The following is a 19780-nucleotide window of genomic DNA, read 5'->3' as shown; positions in this document are numbered from 1 at the left end:
CGGACATGTACTTTCACTAACAGCTGACCTTTTTGCTGTCCTCAATTTGTTTCTACAAACATTCACACGTCTTACTTCAAGAAAGAGAATTTGGAGGAGTTGGATTGACCCCACACACAGCGTGTCAGACACCTTACCAGACAACAAACTCACCCACTGAGGGATCAGGCCAGCTGACTTGTTTTGTACGTTCTGTGGCTTGTACATCTTAAGGAAAAGAGACGTTCTATTGAGAACAACATCTACAATTTGGACAGGGAAGACGACCGGGTTGGGTGAGAAGTTAATAAGGCCATGTAAAAAAAAAAAAAGACGAACAAACAGAACTTTTTATGAACATGACTGTGCTTGTGCAATGTGATTGCAGAAATGTGGGTTCATCTTGCCATTAGAAATATAGTGCATATACACTCTGTCAGATGTACTGTTAACACATAATGCACAGGCTTGCGCATGCACGCACGCACACACACACACACACACACACACACACACACACACACACACACACACACACACACACACACACACACACACAAAATGGCCGTCAAAATAACGCATTCATTTTGATGAATTAGTCATAGAACCTAAAAAATTAAATGTCATTAATCACACTTCCTGATGCCCTTTGACCTGGTCATTCTTCTGTCCATGGACATTTTGTAAACATCAGTATCAGGCAAGAATGTTAAAAAATAAATAAATAAATACAGCAACAAGACATAATGGCAAATGTAATTTATTTGTTAATCAATAATGATTTCAGGGCATCCAAGGAGCTTGAATCAGCTATTGAGGTTGTTGTAAAATGTGAGGGGAAAAAAACCAAAACATCTGTGTTCATTTCCTGTTGCTCTGCTGCACACGCAAGTCAAACACCTGTTGCAGTAATTATTGTTGTTAGTAACTTGCTTCACTAACTGCCATAAAAAAATGTTTTGTTTTATGTGTGAAATAGTGGACATTTGGTGGAGTTTTGCACTGAAATGCTTATTTAAGCTCTAATGACGGTTACTTAAACACAGCCACATTTAAAAACATGTAAAAATGTTTAATTCGTGATGGTTTTCATCCAGGATTTAACATTCAGGGAACAGATTTTAAAATGAAAATGGTCTTGAAGAAATAATCCAATCATTAATGTGGTAGTTTTGCAAACCCATTTTTCATTTAGCTTTTACATTTTAATGTGTTTGATGTTTAATGTAAGTCCTATAATTCTGTGATGGTTTTCAAATGAATGCTATGACCATTATTTAGGTTTTACACAGCTTGTTTGAGAACTATGTGACATTATGTAACAGTAATAACCCCAAATGCTCTAATTGGGGCTGCACAGTCTCATTTGAGGGAGGGCGCCAAAGAGGTAAAATATGACACATTTGATGTAATTTCTCTACTTCCGGAGACGGAGCCACTGCACTTTCTCTGAGATTTTGGGCAAATTACATGCAAACAAAGTGAAAATACAAAGAAAAAGTGACGATGCAGTGGAAAGTGGACATGTGTTGCAGTTTGTTTATGACCCGGAGCTCAAACATATCGAGGCGGTTTTGCAGGCGAGAGAACGGAGCTATTCTGGTTAGCTGTGTAGGCTAACACTTACCAACATGACCTCTCACATTTGTGTCGTCTTCCATTCAATGAGGCAAAGCCAAGTTGAATGTAAGAACATTCATTATTTGTGTTATATAACAGCTAAAATAGATCCTTGTCATTTGATATTAGATTAATTTATAAACAACAGAAAAGCGACTTACATTTTGGTGTTTGTCACTGGTGCTTTGACAACAACAGTCCAACACAAACTTTAAATAGGAGTCCAAAATTGTTCTCAGTCAGCTTGGAAACAGTTAGATAGTCTGTGATACGTCCAAAAAAAAAAGTAGTTTGTGTATTTCCTCAATCCAGTGAAAAATTGCGTCAGAAATTTGTCCAGCTTCTCATCCTAACAGCTCTTCATGCCTCCAGATGACTTATATCATAGTGGATGTTTCTTTTGTGTGCGTGTTAGAAGAATTAGCGCCACTCATTCAAATCGTTGTCCGCCAGCAAAACAAACTCCACCACAACAAACGCCGCCCCACTACTGTGTGTGGGCGGGGTTCACAGTGTGCAATGGTACAAAACGTATGGAACCAAATTTGCACGGTAAATGGAACGCAACACAAATGGGATGAATAATCCATGTCACATGACATACAAAGCACCAGTCAAATGACAAGGATCCACTCAGCTGTTATATACTGTAACACTAATGATGTTTTGGTCTTGCTCCACCAGTCAGAACAGAACAGAAAGATAGTGATGTTAAAATCTCGCTTCATCAGCTCGCTTCATCAGCAATGTACACATGTACACAAGAAACAAAATTTCTGAAAGTTAAATAAGTGTCTTAATGATTTAAAGATTTTTACAGTTTAACATTTAACAAATCCATGGCTGTGTTTAGTTAACCCTCTGGGGCCAACGCCATCATATACAATGGCTAAGACCAAGCTTTACAAAATTATAAATAACTTTTGAATGATATGGGATAGAAACTTAGAAACTTTAAATAGAAACTTTTGATAGAAACTTTTTTTTTTTGCTGAAAAGTTAACTCCGCAGACTTTCGAGCCAGTCATCGGCCATCTTTGTACTCCTCATAGAAGCTGTGTGATGACGTCCGCAATGTGAGTGTCCAATCGGAATTGGTTCACTGTCACATGGTTTTCCAAAATCCAATAGTAGGGCAGATTTACCTCATATGAAAAGCCAAAGATCGTTTTCAGGAGTGATATGTTACTAGTTGGCCCATTTCAATAGCCCCCTGGGTGCTCCAATGAGTATATACTATTAGTACATACTCAGTCCGCCCTGCGCCATTACACACAGCAAAAGTGAAAGCAGACGGAGCAGACAGAGAGGCTCTGATTACAATCTCATGTGCTCAAACAAAGAGTGTGTAACTATCAGGATTGCTCCACTAGTTTTCATGTGAATGTTACTGGATAACTCTGTTGCTTTCTTGGCGTAAAGCAATGTTTACCATATCAAAATAACAAAATGAATAGACCATTTTGTATATTTTGTTCAAAATGTGCATTTGTGTTTATTGTTTGAACCTTTTTGTTGTACAGTCTTTCACACAAGACCTCAAATTACCTTTATAAAGTGTCAAAACAGTTGTTTATTATAGTTTGCTGTGTGTTTTGAATAAATGTGTGTGGAAAATTATTTTTCGCTTTATTTTTTATTTTTATTTTTGATTGTAAACCGTTATTACACTTATAAAACACAACAAAAACATATATATTCTGAAAGCACAGGTTGTTCTGAAAAAAGAGACATAAAACTTGATTGTGGGATGCAGGGAGAGCTGTTAACAGCAATAATAAAACATTTATGCCAGGCGAGTGAACTGTCCAAAAAAATGCCCTCAGACCCCAGAGGGTTAATACTTGTTCAGGCTTAAACATGCACGCACCAGCACAAAGGTCCACTGGTTCATGGTTGTTAATTTATGTCTTTTTGTGAAAATGACTTTTCAGCCAGTTACTGTACATCTATAAGAAAAGTATGTAACAGGGGTTTTGACTCACGTGTGAACAGAAGAAAAAATTATTATTGACCACAGACCACCTCCATCTCTGATCATCACAACCACAACGCCACAGTGTTGCTCAGAGCTGTGCCCAAATTATGTTTGATTTCTAATTTAATGGCTGTTTGGAGCAATGCGTCACCCACCCCTACCTCGGCTGGTGCTCGATGATGAGTCCAGGCTACATCCCATACCAGATATATTCCTTCACCTTTTTCATTATTTATAATTTAATCAAGTTAAATTAAATTGAATCGACATTTAAAATACAGAGTTGAGCAGCACAGACTTTAAAATGTTCTTTCTGGCATGTATAACGGCCGCTTACCTTGAAAAGAAAACAAAAACTAAGCAAGTTCTGCTCTGCTCACAAGCCAGTGTGACTACAACCCCGGTCTCCCCTATAATTAATACATACATTGAAATTTAATGGCGTTAAACTCGGTGTAAAATGAGTTTCCAGACTGAAGGGATAAAAATGCTCTCACCTTTCATCCTGTCAGTGCTCGGCGTCATGTGGTGATGGTATCCAGCGACGAGAGGTGCTGTGTCAGGCCGGATCCCGGAGGAGTCTGCTGGAGACAGACTGTCCTCAGCGCTCCCGGCCGACGTCCAGCCAGAGCTGCCGGGTGGCGGACTGCCCTTCTCGGTACCGCTGGAAAGAAGGGCAGTGGCAGACGGTAAGCGGAGACTTCTGGGCCGTGAAAAGTACTTTTAGTTCTCCAACGTAACTGTACAAGTGCTGGCTGTGTGCTGTTTGTGCTGAGTCACTGCTGCAGCGAGTGAGACGAGAGGAGAGGAGAAGAGAGGAGAGGAGAGGAGAGGGGAGGAGAGGAGAGGGGAGGAGATGAGAGGAGAGGAGAGGAGAGGGTAGGGTAGGGGAGGGGAGGAGAGGACAGGAGAGGAGAGGAGAGGGGAGGACAGGAGAGGAGAGGAGAGGAGAGAAGATGAGGAGATGAGAGGAGAAGAGAGGGTAGGGTAGGGGAGGGGAGGAGAGGAGAGGACAGGAGAGGAGAGGGTAGGGGAGGGGAGGGGAGGAGAGGACAGGAGAGGAGAGGGTAGGGGAGGGGAGGGGAGGAGAGGATAGGAGAGGAGTGGGGAGGACAGGAGAGGACAGGAGAGGAGAGGAGAGGACAGGAGAGGAGAGGAGAGGGGAGGGGAGGAGAGGGGAGGAGAGGAGAGGAGCCGCTGCACCCTGAAAAACCAACCTGAATCCTTATTTCCAAGCTCCTCAAAACAAAAAATGTATATCTTTATAAAGAATGGGCCTCATGTATCAATGTTGCGCACTTGTGGCGTAAATTTACGGCGTAAACTTGAAATACACCAAAGTCGCCGTGACATGTATCAAGGAGTGCGCACCTGCCCATTTCAGGCGTATGCCTGACGTGATCTTGATAAATGCGGCGGGTGGAAACGATCGTAATTATAATAAACATGTCCATAAATATTCAGACTCCGCTTCAGACACACCCTTATTTTACGACATGGAAGCCGGGAAGACGGCAATGAAAAAGAACTCCACCAATCACGACGCGTGCCAATAGAGCATCAAAAGCGGCTGTCGTATCAATTGTTTTGTAGTATAATCAAAAAAGTGTTACAGTGGTCCTTCGTTAATCGCTGGAGTTACATTCTAAAAAATAGCCCGTAATACGCGAAACCGCGACGTAGTCAGCATTATTTTTACAATTATTAGAGACGTTTCAAAGCTGTAAAACCCCTCACTACACAGTTTATACACTTTCTCAATCAGGCATGAACATTTTCTCACTTTTCTCTCGTGTGTAAACACTCTCAAAGTTCAAACCTTAGTAGGAAAATAAGACCAACCTGTTTTCAGGCCCAAACATTTGTTTGAGAAATAAAAATAGAACGTTTTCCTATAAATAATTATGATGGCATTTAGAACTAACAAATTAATTTTAACGATCAATGAACGACGTTGGACACATAAGAAATTATTAATAATGACTGACCAGTATGTCACAGATCGCTCCTCTGCGTCCTGACGCTGCGCCTTTTTCCACTCACACCTGGCTGCAGGTGTCTGTTTCCGAGTGACAAACACAGTTATGAGTAGTTGTTGGTGCTCTTTTCTCTTCTGGGCAACAAGATTCTTATAAACAGACACGCAGAATGCAGAACACAGAACACTGTAAAAAAGAGGCATGCAAAATTGGACTAAATACTCCGCGAGACTCCGAGGCCACGACAGGTGAACGGCGTTATAGTGAGGGACCACTGTATTCTCTTTTCACATGTCAATAATTCTTGACATGTGGATATTTGCTCGCTCAATTAATAAGACACGCCTAATCTGTCAGATTTCTTTATTTTTTAAATGTATTTCTGTATTTATTTTATTGTGACAACCGAATGGAGACGACAAAACCTGGCTGCAGCACGGGCGAATTAAGGGAATGACGAAACTACAGTTGTTATTATCAATTTCATAGTCTAAAACGATCACACCACATGAAGTTAAGCTCAGCGCTGCTCTGGCTCCAGGCTCGAAGTCTGGAGAAAAAGGCGAGCAGTGCTGTCTTTGCAGTCAGCGCTGTGGCCACGGATCGTGCTCCATAACAATCCCGCAAAGGCGGGATTTGTATTGATTATTATGTAGTATAATCAGGAAAGTGTTATTTATGTAACATATGTGTTGGGAAAGGGTCGTAACCGCAACAGGGGGCACAAAAGAACGGACAATGGATAAGACAAAGAGTAACAATTTAATGTTGTGAATCGCACAACTAAATACAGACACAGATAGTGCCAATTGTACACAAGGTGACGTGCAGGCAGGCTCGAAGATAGGAGACCTCTGGCGATCTGAGAGCCGGGACCCACACAGCTTCCACCACCAACGGCCTGAAGAACACCGGAGCCGCCAAGTCCTGAGTCCCCAGGTGGTCACCGTCTTCTGTTGCAGACCCTGGTACTGCTGGCAGAAGATGACAAAACAGTTAAGGTGAGTGTGTATCCACACACCCAGTAATCCTTGGAACTAGTTCCTTCGGGAGGGAGAACCTCCACCTCCAATAAAGAACAAACGTGCAGCTCCTGTCAGTCGCTTCCTTAGGAGGAGTGAGAGGCAAGGACGTCGCTGACTCTCACTGTATACCACTCCAGCAGGGACTGAGACGCAGGAACACAGCTGCAAAGCAGAATAATAATGATAATAATATCGTTAGATACAGCAGAGAAGATTACATTTGACGGTAGTAGATTTCTCGGCGAGGAGGTGGAGTAATGATCCGGCTTTTATAGAGATGACGGTGATTGTTGACAGCTGGTGTAAATGAGTGACAGCTGTCACTCTGTCTCGGCGCCCTCTCATGCTTGAAGCCCGCACTCCAAGCAGGGCGCCGACTGGTGGTGGTGGGCCAGCAGTACCTCCTCTTCAGCGGCCCACACAACAGGACCCCCCCCTCAACGGGCGCCTCCTGGCGCCCGACCAGGCTTGTCCGGGTGTCGGCGGTAGAAATCGGCCAGGAGGGCCGGGTCCAGGATGAAGCTCCTCTTCACCCAGGAGCGTTCTTCGGGTCCGTACCCCTCCCAGTCCACCAGATATTGAAAACCCCGGCCCTTCCGACGGACGTCCAGGAGCCGACGAACAGTCCATGCCGGCTCCCCGTCGATGATACGGGCAGGAGGTGGTACGGGTCCAGGAGTGCAGAGTGGTGAGGCGTGGTATGGCTTTAACCTAGAGACATGAAAAACTGGGTGAATCCGCAGTGAAGCTGGGAGTTTCAGCTTCACTGCGGCCGGACTGAGGATCTTGAGTATAGAGAAGGGTCCGATGAACCGGTCTTTGAGCTTCTGTGATTCAACCTGCAGTGGGATGTCCTTGGTAGACAACCACACCTCCTGCCCAGGCTGGTATGCAGGGGCCGGGGAACGCCGGCGATCTGCATGGGCCTTAGCCCTCGTCCGGGCCTGCAACAGGGCAGAACGGGCAGTCCGCCACACCCGGCGGCACCTTCGCAGGTGGGCCTGGAACGAGGGGACCCCGACCTCTCCCTCCACAAGTGGAAACAAAGGGGGCTGATACCCCAAACACGCCTCGAAAGGGGAGAGGCCGGTAGCAGACGAGACCTGGCTGCTGTGGGCGTACTCGATCCAGGCCAGATGGTCACACCAAGCCGCCGGATGCGCGGAGGTTACGCAGCGGAGAGCCTGCTCCAACTCCTGGTTCGCCCGCTCTGCCTGGCCGTTCGTCTGTGGGTGATACCCGGACGAGAGACTCACGGTGGCCCCCAGTTCCTTACAAAAACTCCTCCAGACTTGCGAGGAGAACTGGGGACCACGATCCGAAACGATGTCTGCTGGTATCCCATGCAGACGCACGACGTGGTGGACCAGGAGGTCTGCAGTGTCCTGGGCCGTCGGGAGCTTCGGGAGGGCAAAGAAGTGGGCCGCCTTGGAGAACCGGTCCACTATCGTGAGGATGACTGTGTTACCCTGGGACGGCGGGAGGCCCGTAACGAAGTCCAGGCCGATGTGAGACCAGGGGCGATGAGGCACAGGCAGGGGCTGGAGGAGGCCCCTGATCTTGTGATGATCCGCCTTGCCCCTGGCACAGGTGGTGCAGGCCTGGACATAGTCCCGGACGTCGGCTTCCAGTGACGCCCACCAGAAGCGCTGCTGGACTACTGCCACGGTCCTACGCACCCCGGGATGACAGGAGAGCTTGGATCCGTGGCAGAAGTCCAAGACGGCAGCCCTGGCCTCTGGTGGGACGTAAAGTCTGTTCTTTGGACCGTTCTCCGGGTCCGGGCCTCCTGGATGGTCTTCTCCACGTCCCATGTGAGGGTGGCCACGACAGTGGACTCGGGAACGATGGTCTCGATGGGGTCTGACAACTCGGCCTTGGCTTCCTCTTCGTGCACCCGGGACAGTGCGTCGGATCGTTGGTTTTTAGTCCCGGGACGGTAGGTGATCCAGAAGTCAAAGCGTCCAAAGAACAGGGACCAGCGGGCTTGCCTGGGGTTCAGCCGCTTGGCGGTCCGGATGTACTCCAGGTTCCGATGGTCCGTGAAAATCGTGAAAGGCACCGTAGCTCCCTCCAACAGGTGTCTCCACTCTTCAAGAGCCTCCTTCACCGCGAGGAGTTCCCGATTGCCCACTTCATAGTTGCGTTCTGCGGGGGTCAACCTGCGGGAAAAGTAGGCACATGGATGGAGAACCTTGTTGGACTCCCCGCTCTGGGACAGAACGGCTCCTATCCCTGAGTCAGAGGCGTCCACCTCCACTATGAACTGGCGAGTAGGGTCAGGCTGCACCAGAACTGGTGCAGACGAAAACCGGCGTTTCAACTCCCTAAACGCGGCTTCGCACCGATCCGACCAAGTGAAGGGGACTTTAGTGGAGGTCAGGGCAGTCAGGGGGCTAACAACCTGACTGTACCCTTTAATGAACCTCCGATAGAAATTTGCAAAGCCGAGGAACTGTTGCAGCTTCCTACGGCTTGTTGGTTGGGGCCAATCTCTCACCGCCGCAACCTTGGCCGGATCCGGGGCGACGGAGTTGGAGGAGATGATGAACCCCAGGAAGGACAAAGAAGTGCGGTGGAACTCACACTTCTCGCCCTTCACAAACAACCGGTTTTCTAGTAACCGCTGCAGGACCTGACGTACATGCTGGACATGAGACTCGGGGTCCGGAGAAAAGATGAGTATATCATCCAGATATACGAAGACAAACCGGTGCAGGAAGTCCCGCAAAATGTCATTAACCAATGCTTGGAACGTCGCGGGGACGTTAGTGAGACCGAACGGCATGACCAGGTACTCAAAATGACCTAACGGGGTGTTAAATGCCATCTTCCATTCGTCTCCCCTTCGGATCCGAACCAGGTGGTACGCATTCCTAAGATCAAGTTTGGTGAACATTTTGGCTCCATGCAGGGGCGTGAACACCGAATCTAACAGGGGCAACGGGTATCGATTGCGAACTGTAATCTCGTTCAGCCCTCTGTAGTCAATGCATGGACGGAGTCCGCCGTCTTTTTTACCCACAAAAAAGAAACCCGCACCCATCGGGGAGGTGGAGTTCCGAATCAACCCGGCGGCTAAGGAGTCCCGGATGTAGGTCTCCATCGATTTGCGTTCCGGACGTGAGAGGTTGTACAATCTACTGGACGGGTACTCAGCGCCCGGAATCAAATCGATGGCACAATCGTACGGTCGGTGCGGGGGAAGAGTGAGTGCCAGATCTTTGTTGAAGACGTCAGAAAGATCGTGGTACACCTCGGGCACCGCCGTCAGATTGGGGGGGACTGTGACCTCCTCTTTAGCTGTAATTCCGGGTGGAACCGAGGATCCAAGACACTCCCGGTGGCAGGTTTCGCTCCACTGCGTCACCACCCCAGACGGCCAATCAATCCGGGGATTGTGCTTCACCATCCATGGAAATCCCAGAATCACTCGGGAGGTAGAAGGTGTTACATAAAACACAATCTCCTCCCTGTGATTCCCAGACACAACCAAGGTTACTGGCTGTGTCTGATGTGTAATCAACGGGAGTAGAGTGCCATCTAGTGCTCGTACCTTCAATGGTGAAGGCAGGGCCACCAGAGGAAGCCCTACTTCCCTAGCCCATCTGCTGTCCAGCAGATTCCCTTCTGACCCCGTGTCTACCAGTGCTGGGGCATGAAGGGTTAAATCCCCATACAGGACTGTTACTGGGATTCGTGCTGATTTATGGGTTTTCTCTGTGTAAATATTATGACCCACCCTTAACCCAGTTCCTAAGGATGGGCGTTGGAGTTTGATCGTTTGGGGCAGTCTTTTAACATGTGCTCACAAGAGCCACAGAAAAAACACTCCCCGAGGGCCAGTCTCCTTTGTCTGATATTAGGTTTTAATTTGGCCCTGCTCGTGTCCATAGCTTCGTCAGCAGGGGGAGCTGTTGCCACACGGAGCCCTCTGGCAGTGGAACGTGGGGAAGACGACACCCTTTCGGACCCGGAGGAGAGAGGGACGGCTTGAGCCCGACCACGCCCCCCGGCCTGCTCCCGACGGTGTTCACTCAACCGGTTGTCTAAGCGTATAACCAAACTGACAAGCCCATCGAAGTCTTGCGGTTCGTCCTTAGCCAATAAATGCTCCTTCAGTACTGGAGACAGTCCGCTTATGAAGGCGACGCGGAGCGCAACATCATTCCAGCCGGACCTCGCAGCCGCAATGCGGAAGTCGACTGCATAATCAGCTGCGCTTCAGCGCCCCTGTCTCATTGACAGCAGCACGCTCGAGGCGGTCTCGCCTCTGTTGGGATGATCAAACACCTGTTTGAATTCCCGTACAAACCCAGCGTATGACGTCAGGAGCCACAAATTCTGTTCCCAAAGCGCCGTAGCCCAAGCGCGTGCCTCACCTCGAAGCAAATTAATCACATAAGCCACCCGGCTGGCATCTGATGCGTACATAACTGGACGCTGTGAAAAAACGAGCGAACACTGCATTAGGAAGTCTGCGCACGTTCCGACACAGCCTCCGTACGGTTCTGCAGGGCTTATGTAAGCTTCAGGGGACGGTGGGGGGGTTTGTTGAACGGCCAGTGGAACGTCTGTACGTGGCCCAGAGCCAGCAGGAGGAGTCACTGCAGCAGCGCTCGAGCCGCTCGCTTCCACTCTGATGGTGAGAGCCTCCACCCGCCGATTGAGGACTGCATTTTGCTCGGTTACCAGATTTAACTGAGCAGTGAAAGCGGTAAGGATTTGCTGCAGGTCACTTACCACGCCTCCTGCTGACGCCTGCGCTCCTTGTTCTCCCATTGGCTGTTCAAGCTGTGGTTGACGCCCCTCGGGATCCATGACGAATGGCCGAGAAATCCTGTTGGGAAAGGGTCGTAACACGAACCCGCAACAGGGGGCGCAAAAGAACGGACAATGGATAAGACAAAGAGTAACAATTTAATGTTGTGAATCGCACAACTAAATACAGATACAGATAGTGCCAATTGTACACAAGGTGAGGTGCGGGCAGGCTCGAAGATAGGAGACCTCTGGCGATCTGAGAGCCGGGACCCACACAGCTTCCACCACCAACGGCCTGAAGAACACCGGAGCCGCCAAGTCCTGAGTCCCCAGGTGGTCACCATCTTCTGTTGCAGACCCTGGTACTGCTGGCAGAAGATGACAAAACAGTTAAGGTGAGTGTGTATCCACACACCCAGTAATCCTTGGAACTAGTTCCTTCGGGAGGGAGAACCTCCACCTCCAATAAAGAACAAACGTGCAGCTCCTGTCAGTTGCTTCCTTAGGAGGAGTGAGAGGCGAGGACGTCGCTGACTCTCACTGTATACCACTCCAGCAGGGACTGAGACGCAGGAACACGGCTGCAAAGCAGAATAATAATGATAATAATATCGTTAGATACAGCAGAGAAGATTACCTTTGACGGTAGTAGATTTCTCGGCGAGGAGGTGGAGTAATGATCCGGCTTTTATAGAGATGACGGTGATTGTTGACAGCTGGTGTAAATGAGTGACAGCTGTCACTCTGTCTCGGCGCCCTCTCATGCTTGAAGCCCGCACTCCAAGCAGGGCGCCGACTGGTGGTGGTGGGCCAGCAGTACCTCCTCTTCAGCGGCCCACACAACAATATGCATTGATTTGTATAATGGCACTGTTTATCATGTTGATCATCTTCATTTTTATGTGGATTCCAGCGCTGGTTCATTTTGGTGTATAATTTACGCCACCTCTCGACCTGGTGTATATTTTCAGCGCCGCGTACACCAACGACCACATTGATAAATGCCAAGTAGCGCAGCCGTTTTGGCGTACACCCCATATACGCTCAAATATCGCCGTACGCAACGTTGATACATGAGGCCCAATGTGTGTACCCCTGAGCTACCTTATTATTTTAGTGTTGGTATTTGGAGACCTATTGCTGCCAATTAAAAAAAGAAAATCCACTGCTTTTTTGTCCTCCACATTTTTGAGTAATGATTTTAGCTAGATATGACTAGCCCTACATGGCGTGGTTGAAGGCTAGTACCTCTACCTCACAGAGCGGCGATTGCTGACAAACACTGCGATTTTTGGATTTGCCAACTTTGTTGTCGAAAATCAGAAGAGAAGGAAAAAAGAGGAAGAACTGTTTGGTCAGAGTGTGGCTGAACATGTTACAGCTGTTTACAAACACTAAAAACTGTTTTGCTAATCAATTTTGAACATGTTCAGAATTTATTTGTGACAAGAAATACTGTTTGGGAAACTGACAACTGTCTGTAAACTGTTTTTATCTTTGTACACACCCTGACAAGGCCCAGCATGACCTATGGGAGTCTGTCCACCCAACTGCTGTCTGTTAGGCTGACCCACAGAGGCCTTCATAGAGCGATGAGAGCAGTCACACAGTGCATTAGCCTGGGGGTGATATGCGGTGGTGCGGTGGAGCTTCACACCCAGGCTGACTGCAGTGGCATTCCAGAGCTTGTAGTTTACGTCCGAGCTGTGTCATAAAAGAAGTCGGATGGAGTGCCAAATCAGGCAACCCAGGTTCCGAAGAATGCTTGAGCCACCTCAGCAGTTGCTGTGGCTGTCAACAAAACAGCCTCAGACTCTCCGACCACCAAATAATCGTATCCACCATGGTGAGGAGGTGTGTGAAACCCACTGGGATGGCTAGGGGGCCCTTGAGGTTTACATTGACGTGATGCCGGGCTTGGGAACCATGAGGAGGGGCGACGCCAAGGGCTGTTGGTGTTGGGTATTTTCGCCTCCATACATTCTTAAAACCTTGATAAGACAAACAGAGTCAAGAACCACCAGTGAGACAGAAAGTCAAATTTATCACGCGCGGAGTGCAGTCAGGCTGTACACCAAGGCTACACTAAAGTCTGTCCTGCTCTCCCGCTCTTTTTATTAGAGAGGCCCTCATCACATAAAAAAACTTGTCCTAAGGGTGGGGGAAGGATGACGCAAGACAAGTTTCTTCCCGTAACCTAAACACATACGTCAATAAGTGCAGCTGTAAGGAAAAACAGTTTCTTTCTTTTACTCTTATCGTCGAAGGTCAGCACATCTCGTTCGTCTGTTGCAGTTATCAGCTGTTCTGCATCTGCCTGGAACACTAAGCATCACATCACAACAGTCAAAACAACCTTCAGTTCTTTTACTCCCAGTTCAGCCTGACCCCGTCATGCTTCACTCCCAGTCGTTAGCGGCTACAAAAACAAGTTGTATAATAATAATAAGTACATCCAGCTCTTCATTCCCAGTTCAGATTGACCCCAGCATGCTAAAACAAGGTTGAATAACACGTACATTCTCAGGGTTAGGTGCAAAACAGCACAACACCGTTCTCATGAGAAAGAAGACAAAGGTACAAATGTTTAACAGTGATAACATATATACAAAATCTTTAACATTCCCCTCCTGTTTATCGCCTGTTAAACATACAGTAGGCATCACCCAGCTTAGCACTTCTTTTTGAGATTTTCACTAAGAGGTTCATCATGGTATGTTCTATAGGCTTACACCCCAGAGGTGATGTCATCATTGTCACCATCATCAGTGTCTGGGTCATCATACTTCCATTGGTCTGGGTACAGGTCATGGGAGTCATCGTCCTCCTCGGTGTCGTCTTGCCCCAGGAGTGGATATGATGCTGGTCCCCCTCCTGGTCCTGGACTTATTGCTGCGGTTATCATTCTATTTACAAGGCCTCGGAGACATGGAATACAACAACATCCACACAATGTTAGAATTGCAGCAAATACTGCTATAGACACTAATAGTGAAGAAATCAAAGACCTCCATTTTCCCATCCCTTCCAGCCACCAATCCCAGCCTTCGGTGTTTACTCCACTGTGCTCTTTCATCTTCCTGTTCAACGTCCTCAGCCCGTCAATGGCTTGAGTGAGACTGCCATCTGCAGCTGTGTTGTTGGGAATGAATGTGCAGCATTGTTCTCCGAACATGGCACAAACACCTCCTTTCTCCGCCAACAACATATCCAGAGCAATACGATTCTGGAAGGCCATAAGGGACGTGGCTTCTAACTGTGAATGGACAGCCTTAAATCCTTCCTCAGTCCAATTTCCTAATTTCTGTACATTGTAGTGGATGTAGTTTATTCTGTCCACGTTTTTATTAATTGAACACCACCAACAGATGGAAGATTCGAATCCAGCTGCTATTTGATCAACCAGTTTATACTCGTCAGGCACTCCTCTGGGGATTCCTATTGCGTCAATATATGTTGGATTTCCTACTCCTTTCCACTCTCTTTTTACTCTATGTCTGGCTATGCCTTTCTGCCAATCTTCAGGAATAAGAGAGGCTGCATATGTCGTAACGTCTTCAGGGGTCATGGGTATAGCTTTAACTGGTAACAATAATGATATTAATGCACAATAACCTGACACATTTCGTGGCAGTCTGTCAAAGATTCTGTTATCGCCACACCACCACCATACGTCACTCCTACCGACAGGTTTGAATGTGGGAGTACTATGGACCACATTCTTACACCAGGCAGTGTGGTTTAAGCTACCCAAAGTCTTACTTGTCCCTGTCAAGTGTACACATGTATGGTTAGCATGCCCAACTTTGCTTGAAAATAAAGGTTTGATCTTAGTCAATTTGGTCAATGGATAGATCTTGTCCCACTTAGAACAATTGTTGTTTGCTGCAATGTATGTCTGTGTCATAACAGTCAGCAGACAGTCTTTGGGTAATGCTGCCGGTATTACCTGTAATATAGGTCTGGGTCCCATACATACAACACAGTCCTTCTTTGCTGCTTGTCCTGCTTGTTCTGCCATTAAAAGCCAATTGTTATTTTGTCCACTAATTCCTGTAGTTACTAGGAACCAGTCATCTGCCTTCATGTCTTTTGTGCCTTGTACGGACACCCCCTTTGCTTGTATGGACACCCCCTTTGCTTGTATGGACACCCCCTTTGACGTACTTAATTCTGTCAATATTGGTTGCTGTACTCTATCTGTTTCACAGAGGAAAAAATGGAAATACGGATCTTTTCCTGGTTTGTATACCCAAAGGAGGAACAACCAACAGTCTCCCTCTATATCAGGTGGGAATATGGTTCCTTTTTCTGTGGTATTCACCACTATAAACAGCTTATCATCTGTTTGATGCATTTTGAGAATTTGACTCTGGTACTTAGCCCACTCGGTTTGTGCCCATCTTGGTGTCCATCTACTCCATTCATCGGCTACCAACGTTTCCCATCTCTTATCTTGTTGATCATTAGTCATATACCATGAGAAACTATTTCCGTAATTAGTCCCTCTGTCACCATCCCTTATTCCATGGGTAAGAGCACTATATGGTACAGAGATGACCACAGAAGCATTTCTAGGAATGCAGGCTTGTACACCAAATCGGTACGCATTGTTCCTATCACAGCTATGTACTGTGGCATTTATTATCGGACTGGGGTCTTCGTTACTTCTTTTTGGTCTCTGCAATCTGCGGAGGTGATCCTTATCATCATGTCCCGTGCTCATGGCTTTTAATAATAAGCCCAATCCGAAAAGGAAAAGTAGCATAACAAGGACTGTCCATGGGGTCCAGAAACCCTTGTTCTTTTGTTTTTTTTCTTTCACCATTTCTGCACACTACAGCACACCTATGTTCAGAACAGTGGCTTCTTAATGTCTTCTGCTAGCTTTCGTGTCTAACCTGGATCTTAACACCAAGCTCACACACTATTACTAGTCTTGTCCTACTGTTCTTACCGTTTGTCTGTGTCTGCAGAAATGACTTTCTTACAGTGAGTTAAATGAATCCATGTACTTCTTTCCCCAATTTTCAAGGCTGTGGGTGTTGTGAGTAGTACTTGATGGGGCCCTTCCCATTGAATGATGGGAAGGGCCCATTGGTGAATGCCAGTGTTTTCTCTTGATGCTTCTTATCAACACCCTTCATGTTTACTCAGCTGTATATAATCCATATGAATCACTTGAAAGGGATATTGTGGTGTTGGAAATCTGCCTCTTTGGGGTCTCAAATTGCCTTGTGAGTTGTGTTTTGCACATGTCATGCATGCTCTACAATGCTGTTTTGCATATGCATCGAACCCATAAAGACAAAAAATAGATTGCAATTGCGATATCATACCCCCTGATGAGACATGCGTCACGCCATGGCTCATAATAGCCGCCCATTTAAACATATTTCTTGGCAATATGGGTTTCTTCTGTGGTCACACGTACAAATCATTTGCATATGTAGCTCCTTTAGTTATCCACATTTGTTTTTCTCTTTCAGTTGCCTGCTGTTGCATGTCAGCAAGCAGTGTACGACCTAAATGCAAATCTGGAGTGGTTTCCTGTACAACAAAAATAGAAGAAGCTGCTGCTGCCTCTTTTGCTGCTCTGTCAGCAAAATCATTTCCTTTTGAAACACTGTCAGAGCCTTTTGGTGTGAGCCGTACATTTGCATATAGCAATTTGTTGAGGCAATTTCACAGCTTGCAGTAGTGCAGTTAGGAGAGTGGCATGAGTCACCGGCCTTCCAGACGATGTCACCATTCCACGCTCTTCCCACAGTTTTGCAAACACATGCACTGTGCTGAAAGCGTACTGGCTGTCTGTATAAATTGATACAGCCGTACCTTTAAACAGATAGCAAGCTGCAGTTAAAGCAACTAATTCAGCTGCTTGTGCTGAAAATGACGATGGCAATGGAGCAGAATCCAATACTTCTGAATTTGTGACAACAGCATATCCAGATTGTGGTTGTCCATAAGCATTTTTAGTGGAAGAACCATCCACATACACAATTGTACTGTTTGGGATGGGTGTGTCCCGGAGGTCCGGGCGTGCTTTCGTACAGACTGTAGCTACATCAAGACAATTGTGCGGCTCACCATCCTCAGGTAAAGGTATCAATGTGGACGGGTTCAATGTTGTACATCGCTCTACCGTAAGGTGTGGTTGTGATAATAGCAAGGACATGCACGAAAGATGTCTTGCTGGGGACAAAAGGCTCATGTTTGTCTGCAACAGAAGTGCAGAAACTGCATGTGGAACTTTCAGTGTCAACTGATGGAATAGAACAACATTACTGCTACTTTGAACAGCCATAGAGGCTGCAACAACAGCCTGTACGCATGGTGGTAAAGCACTTGCTACTGCATCCAATTTAGATGAGTAGTAGGCAACTGGCCTCAATTTTGAGCCATACACTTGAACCAAAACACTAGTCATGAACTTATTCTTACAATCAACTGTTTGAATGAATGGTTTACTATAATCTGGTAGTGCCAAAACTGTGGATGACACTAATGTTTGTTTTACTTTTACAAAAGCTTCCTCAGCATCTTTGTTCCATTCCAACACGGTTGACATTGAAATATCATCCTTGTACATCAAATCAGAAAGTGGACTAGTCAATTCTGCATAGCAGGGAATCCATGCCCTGCAGTAATTAGTCAGTCCAAGAAATGACATCATCTGCTTTTTGGTTTGTGGTTTTGGAGCGTGCAAAATTGCTTCCTTCCCGTCAGACAGGATCGTGCGCCCAGTGGCTGATAATTCATGTCCTAAATATTTTACTTTATCCCTACACAACTGAACTTTGTTTTTACTCACTTTGTGGCCATTATCAAATAAGAAACATAATAATGCTACTGTGTCAGTTATGCAGTTTTCTCGTGTGTCAGAGGCAATCAAAATGTCATCAACATACACTAATAGTTGGCTATCTGCCGGTGGAACGAAATTGGCTAAACATGCTGACATGACTTGAGAATAAATAGTTGGACTTTCTGCGTAACCCTGCGGTAATCTGGTGAATGTATATCGTTGTCCTTTAAAGGTAAAAGCAAACCAGAATTGACTATCTGGGTGTACTGGCACAGAGAAAAATGCATTACTTATGTCAATTACTGAGAAACTATTAGAATTTGGTCTCAGCGAATTTAACAGGGTGTGTGGATCTGGAATGCATGGTGCTCTTTTAATCACAGCAGCATTTACTGCCTGCAGATCTGGAATCATTCTCCACCCCACTGAGGGCGGAGCCTTTTTCACAGGAAATATGGGTGTGTTACATGGTGAATCTGGACATGGCACTATTACTCCTGCTGCTAATAAATCCTCTATTACTGGCCTGATTCCTTCAATTGCATCAGGTTTCAATGGATACTGTCTTACACATGGTCTGTATTCTGTTTTTGGTCGTATAACTACAGGTTGTGCATTTTTTATCAGTCCTACGTCTGAAGGACCTGTTGTCCACAATCCTGATGGTACCGAAGAGAGAAAATCATCTTCTTCAGGACTCAACTGAAACACTCAGGACTGTGAAGTGGACACATCAATGTGTGTTCCAGCTGTCAGCACCAATGAGACATTAACTGGCACTTTGTACAATTTAGTTGATGGACTGAACTCCGTTCGTGGTCCAACTTTGCTCCAATCAGTGGCTGACAAAGCTGTTATGACTGTCAGTCCCAATTCTTGCCATTCTGTCAAATATGGCTTACAAAGTGACACATGTAATGGCATACCTGTGAATCTCAATGTTAAAACATCTTCAGTGGCACCTGTTACTGTTATGACAGCTGTTGAGTTGCCATCATGAATCAAATCGGTCATTGTCAGCTTCACAGGTGAAACGTTTTTCAATTTGTTTTCATAGTCACCATCCGGACCTGGAGGATCTTTATGCCACATTGTGACATGCAGGTCAGGTGGTGACATCTTTTGTTCAGGATTTTTTAGTAGGGCTGTCGCTTGCAAGACGACATCTTTACCCCATCCTGCAGCATCTTCTTCTGAAATGTCAAATGTATAGTAATAGTGGAATGTGGGGTCATCGCTTTCTTCTCTTACCATGTTAACGCCTCCTGTGCGTTCAACAACTAATTTCCCTTGTTCCACAATTATGGACAAGCCCAATGCAGTCAATCCGTCTCGTCCTAAAAGGTTAACTGGACATTGTGGCATGTTCAACACTGACATAGTACATGTCAGGCCAAATGGATCTGTCAATGTTATGGGTTTAGTGATAGGGACGTCTGATGTTTGTCCATTTGCAGAGCGAACCCTAAACATTTTGTTGCTTAATTGATGGACAGGTATGTTGTCATTACATGTGGTTCTACATGCTCCTGTATCACAAAGGAATGTCACTGGTCGTCCATTTACCAACAAAGTCACTTCTGGTTTTGGTACCGGATTTCCCAATAAGGCACACAGATCCATATCA

The 19780-nt window shown here is 46.4% G+C and overlaps 1 protein-coding gene across 1 annotated transcript in view; it reads left to right on the top strand.

Annotated features, from left to right (window-relative positions):
- LOC117507318 (A disintegrin and metalloproteinase with thrombospondin motifs 9-like) overlaps nt 1-19780 on the top strand; it is a 201385-nt gene that overhangs the window by 138939 nt on the left and 42666 nt on the right. The window contains exon 30 of the mRNA XM_034167162.1: nt 4090-4266. Within this exon, the coding sequence (XP_034023053.1) occupies nt 4090-4266 (177 nt within the window). The remainder of the gene's footprint in view (nt 1-4089; nt 4267-19780) is intronic.

The sequence above is a fragment of the Thalassophryne amazonica genome, chromosome 3, assembly GCF_902500255.1.
Source record: "Thalassophryne amazonica chromosome 3, fThaAma1.1, whole genome shotgun sequence".
In the NCBI taxonomy this organism is placed as follows: Eukaryota; Metazoa; Chordata; class Actinopteri; order Batrachoidiformes; family Batrachoididae; genus Thalassophryne; species Thalassophryne amazonica.
Note: the sequence above shows the minus strand (reverse complement) of the source record. Positions and strands in the feature narration are given on the sequence as shown.